The sequence below is a fragment of the Monopterus albus genome, unplaced genomic scaffold (genome assembly GCF_001952655.1).
Source record: "Monopterus albus unplaced genomic scaffold, M_albus_1.0 scaffold46.1, whole genome shotgun sequence".
In the NCBI taxonomy this organism is placed as follows: domain Eukaryota; kingdom Metazoa; phylum Chordata; class Actinopteri; order Synbranchiformes; family Synbranchidae; genus Monopterus; species Monopterus albus.
In genome coordinates, this window is record NW_018127926.1 from 2,990,029 (window position 1) to 2,995,817 (window position 5,789).

The 5,789-nt window shown below is 37.6% G+C and overlaps 1 protein-coding gene across 1 annotated transcript; it reads left to right on the plus strand.

The window, feature by feature from the left end:
- The first annotated feature begins 488 nt into the window (after nucleotides 1-488).
- On the plus strand, nucleotides 489-5,551 carry smtla (somatolactin alpha). Its single transcript, XM_020600369.1, has 4 exons — nucleotides 489-696; nucleotides 1,993-2,105; nucleotides 3,555-3,734; nucleotides 4,500-5,551. Exons 1-4 carry the CDS (start codon nucleotides 489-491, stop codon nucleotides 4,692-4,694), a joined length of 696 nt encoding a protein of 231 aa, XP_020456025.1. The 3' UTR covers nucleotides 4,695-5,551.
- The last annotated feature ends 238 nt before the right edge of the window (nucleotides 5,552-5,789 follow it).

The following is a 5,789-nucleotide window of genomic DNA, read 5'->3' on the forward strand; positions in this document are numbered from 1 at the left end:
GAGATTTCACATATTCAGTTATATTTGGAAATGAGATATATTTAGTTTATAACTTTGAATAAGGAATAAAAATATTTGGGCTTAGTTACCATCTTGGTATTATGCATGAAAAGAGAAATGCGTTGGTTTGGGAAAACCAGCATCTTCTTTCAAGAACCTACGCAAAACCAAAATGACCTTTTTCTTTATTCATGGCCTGGTCAGGGTTTATAAAAGAAGTCAGCCTCTGAAGAATACTGATAGAATGGACATGATGGCAGGTAATACATCACACTTCAAGACAAAAGGAAAGTTCTGAATATGTTTTGTAATTGTGTAATTGACAGTGTATTTAGTTGGGCAAAGATTTTGATGTGCAGTATATTCACTGTGACAAAGATAAATCAGGTAGTACTAAAGCAAACAACAGAGAAATACATCAGGAGTTTGTGCTTTGCCCATGTTTTTACATTAGTATCTACCTGTAAACACTTGTTAAATTTGTGTTTATGTGGTTTTCCTCAGGCATGCAGAGGGCTGTGTGGGCTGTTTTGCTCTGGCCCTATCTGCTTACCTTATGCATCCCATTAGTCTGTAAGGAGGAGCAGGGCAGCCTCACCCGCTGCCCCTCCATCTCCCAAGAGAAGCTTCTAGACCGAGTCATCCAGCATGCTGAGCTCATCTACCGTGTCTCAGAAGAATCATGCTCTTTGTTTGTGAGTAACACCAACCAGTACCCTAAAAATGAATCTCTGCACTTGTGCACTGTAGGGGAAATGTTTCAGCAGACCTGTCGTATCCACAGGACCTTAGAGAATATGTTTACAAAATATAGCCTGAGGTTAAATTGAATCACTCTTCACAATGAGCATTACAGGGAAACAGACAGTTATTTTCTTTGTGCCTTAAATGAGACAATTCAAGAAGGATTTGGAATTAAGTGCAGACACAGTGAAACCAGCATTTTGAAAAGCAGTGCTGAAGACATCCATCTTTAAAAGCTCCAGCGACAGCAATGCAGAATTCTGTGAGAATGAGAATCTGTCTAATATTACTTTGTATGTATTACACAACAGAAAAACCTGTTAGTTATAAAAGTGAGTCAACTAGAGAGCAATGAAATTCTGCTGTTTTCTACTATGAGTTATGTTCTTAATAGCGAGCCCTACATTGCCTAAACATCGTGGAATCTTACATGCAATCCAGCAACACTAGGAAGGGGTTCTACAGTGACAGCAAAAGGGATTTTTGTTGGCCCTTTTCACAGTATATTGGACCAAAAGCGGTGACACTTTCTGTTACACAGTGTGTTATTTGCTTTTGATTCTGACATGATCATCACTTCACTGCCGGGCTTCAGAGTAATCTTCTATTTCTCTTGTGAGCCAAAGATGTTTTATTGAAGAATCAAGCCTACAGTGGAGTTGTACGAATGTGATAATGATATACTGCAGTAGTGAGAGCACAGGTTTTGCAGCCTGATGAATCCCAATTGCACTGCGGCTTCAGATCCAAAATGGTCTTTGAAATTGGATGATGTAGGGCTTGTTACTGAGAAGACGCTGCACAGGGTCTACAGATGAGAACAAGCTGGAGAACAAAAATGGTCTCTGCTGCGTCTCCAGTGACCAAGCCTGGTGAAGCTTTTGTCATTGTTTTCCGGATGTTTTTTTTTTTTTTTTTGTGTCTGTCTGGAATTGTGTGTTCTTGTAATTTTATAGATAAGAGAACTAAAGGTTTTCAGACAGGTTATGGGAAAAAATCCAGTACAGTGTTGTTGCCCTGTTTTGTACTAAACTGTAACCATTTTAATATATTGTCTAAAACCAACAGAATCTCTTGAACATTCTTTGCTCTGGAATATAGTTAGTAAACTTAACAAAAAATCAAACTTATTCTTAATTTTACCTGTCAAAGATGAAGGTTTAGGATAAATGGGTCAATGAGTCAAAGTTATCACAATTGCTGTATGTACAGTATGCGTTAGCATGCATGCACTTCATTGGTTTGTGCAGGAGATGTTTGTCCCCTTTCCAATGCGACTCCAGAGGAATCAGGCTGGCTATGCATGCATCACCAAAGAATTACCCATCCCTAGCTCCAAAAGTGAAATCCAACAGATGTCTGTAAGTGCATAGCCACTGATAACCACACAGTAAAATATCATATGTTTTGTTTCTTTTGTCACATCTTTTATCTTCATCTGTTAGGTGTGGCATTGTGGGTGCACCTCTGTTTGTGTGTATATGCAGCCATGTGCATGTGTTTGTGTTTGTGTGCATGCTTTTGCATAGTGTTGATGCATGAATGATGGCATACACATCCTGCAGCTGCACTGGTGCTGGCAGCCTGAGTTTTATTTTTGTAAGTGTGTAAGTGAATGCCTTGTCAGCTGCTGAATGGTCAGTTGTTTGCATAAATTACACACACACACACTGTGTTTTCATTCTTTCTGGGCACTTTACATAGACTTACATTCATTTCCTGTAGACTTATCCTAACCTTAACCATAACCACTACTTGCCTAACCCTAACCCTTCACCTACCATTTAACCTTAAACCATGTTGCCACCCTAGAATTCAATGATTTTCATGTGGGGACCAGCCTCTGGTCTCTTCTGAGCCTCTGGTCACCACAAGGATGGCCGAGTCCCCACAGTGTTAATGCATTAACAGGTTTCGGTCCCCATAATGTAATACAAAGACACACTTATACACACACACACACACACAAAGTTCCTCAAATCTCAAAAACGTATAAGATTTCTTAACACTTTGGTCTGTACCAACTAAGGTTTTGTCTGCTGTCCAGCAGAGCCCAGTCTTTTATCTGAAGAGAAAGGTCGGCTGAGCCACTAGAGTGGAAACTAGACTGAGCCAAAGGCAATGATGGGCGATTTGGCTGATGTCAACTGTAATTTGGTCAATGTGAAGTTCCACAGTACTGCAGTTACACATAACAAAGGCCAAGTGTATATAGCATAAGCAAGTTTTAAGGACTCATTTTTAGTAATACTGAAACTGCTGATTGAACGTTGTGTCATCACTATAATAGTAAATGTGATCTTTGAAACTGCATATACTGCAAGGCTCATCGTTATGTTAGTAATTTATCCTCTGCCCTTTCTGTTGATATATTGCTGGCTCGGCAGTTTAATGACCATTTGCGTGGTGGTCATTTGCACTTGCTTTAGAGTCTGCTCTGCCTAGGGGAATTTAGGCAGGCTCAGCTGCTGCACCCATGACATTTCAGCCAGCTTTTGCTGCAGAAGGTATTGTGGCTGAGAAGCCCTTGATCATAAGCCATGCTGTTACTAAGTTCTTCATTCTTTTTTAATCACTAGTGTTTATGATTTACTTTATCTTACAGACATTCTGAAGGGCAATGGCTGCTATTCATTACAGATACAAATGATTGCACAATAACATAAATACAAGAAGCTCATTTTTACTGTTTCTGTTTTGTTTTGCTGTGTTGTGTAATGTTTTGGAGTGTGTTTTTACATTTCCAACTTTATGACAATCATTAATTCAGTTTTGTTTTAATTCTAACTCTTTACCAATGTGCCTTGCAGGACAAATGGTTGCTCCACTCTGTGCTCATGCTGGTCCGGTCATGGATCGAGCCTTTGGTTTACCTGCAGACTACGCTAGATCTCTATGATGATGCTTCTGAAGTGCTGCTCAACAAGACCAAGTGGGTCTCTGAGAAACTACTCAGTCTGGAGCAAGGGGTGATGGTCCTTATCAAAAAGGTGGGTCAAATCACAGTACACTTCATTTTAAAGTCATCTTAAATTTCAGGCACCATAATGATGTTCCCATGTTGTAATAACTCATAATATAATAACTGTATATGAAAAAGTACTAAAATCTGTTATTGCAATAATCATCCAATAATATAATAAAAATGATTAGCAATAACACAACATAACTTTTAACTTGCAATGTAATAACGTATAAAGTTTTGCCAAAGTTATTACATTATGAACATTGTGGCAAGTTATTGTTTAAAATGAAAAAAAAAATGAAATAGATAAACTAGATAACTAGATTGTTGAATTTGTTTTGCTTATGTTCTTTACTGCTCTGAACCCAGATAGCTGGAAAAAACAGGCACTTATTCCAGAATATCTTATGTAAGACTACATTTCAGCTCAAGGTTGCAATGATTTCTTTTTTAGTCATACACATTATACAGAAATAACTAATGTCAAGTATTTATAATATCAATCAATGTGTTGTTTAAAGAATACAGTCATATTATCATGTCCCGGTGTGGTTAAGTCAGGTTTATAACAACTGTTCAGAAATATACTGTATGAGGTGATCATAATTTTAATATATTATTGGAAGAATAATACAATATATGCTTTATTTATTACATTATGAGTTGTTTTACAGCCATTGTATGTTAGAAATTTTCTTTTTCTAATCGTTCACTTTACAAGACAATACATTCCTTTTTCATTATTGTTTTTTTAAATATTTCTGTCGTGTTTCCAAACGTTGCTGTGCAGATGCTGGATGAGGGAATGCTACCCACAACCTACAGTGAGCAAGGCCTATTACATAATGATGGGCAGCCAGAGATGCTGGAATCTGTTATGAGAGACTATACCTTACTCAGCTGTTTCAAGAAAGATGCCCATAAGATGGAGACCTTCCTCAAGCTTCTCAAGTGTCGACAAACTGACATATATAACTGTGCATAAAACACAGTGCAGCTTTTAATTAATCCAGTGCTTAGTTTTAAATGAATTCCTAAGGTTGGTAGCTGTGCATTTATGGATATGTTCGTGCCTTAGGCGATTCAGACTTGCTTGCAATGCAGTATTGTTTATTGATTGTTTCAGGGCACCTTCACACACAACTAGCTAGGTAGGTGTTATGCCCTTTCTTCAACACCACATTTTATATTTCCCAGCTCAGTTGTTATTTTAACCTGGAAAAGGCAACAGAGGGCAAACTCCCAAAAGATTAGTTTCTCGTTGACATGTCAAAAAAATCTGCATATCCTGCCATTGATTTCCATTTTCTTTGTTCTTAACTGGATGTTGTATTGCTCGCTGGATCCTGCAGTGTTCTGATTATTCCCACGGCCCCGAGAGTATTCAGTGAGACTCCCGTTTTAAATAGAGTTGGTATCACCGCTGCATTAGTGAAATGAAACACTTTCACCGGAGATGGGAGTCAAACAGGGAGCAATCACTATTTAGAAAAAGAGACACATTTTGATTGGTGAACGAGAGTGTGAGAGAGACAGAAGAAGTGAACAAATAATAGCAAAAACGACAGTTTTGTGGAGTTTTGGATAGACTGGTTCAGATTTGTTGGCCACTCATCAGAAATTCATGAACATATCTAAATGTACTTAATCTAACCTGAATGGGATAGAGGTTTATTAAGAATACTTTTAATTAACTTTAAATTAGCATGAAATATAACACTTAAACTTTAATGTTATAAAAATGGCATTACAGTGTAATGCAGAATGCAAATTATACTCCTATTTTTAAATAAAAGAAGTCCACTGTATGGTGAAAAACTTTCTGTTGATTTAGCAAGCTAATAAAGCAAGTTGTTAAAAAATGGTTTTGATTGTGTTATCTTTTGAGTGAGTGGAGAAAATCCATGTCTTTATCCCACTTATAATTCCACAGATGGGGTAAAACCAAGATTTAATCAAGTGTAATTTCCAGGTGCTCACTTCTGTCTTTTCCACCCCAAACACAAGAGGGCAGTAGTGCTCTGTCAAGGAGCTCATTTTAATCATTAATTTGTCTACTCTTAAGTATTTTATGACACTG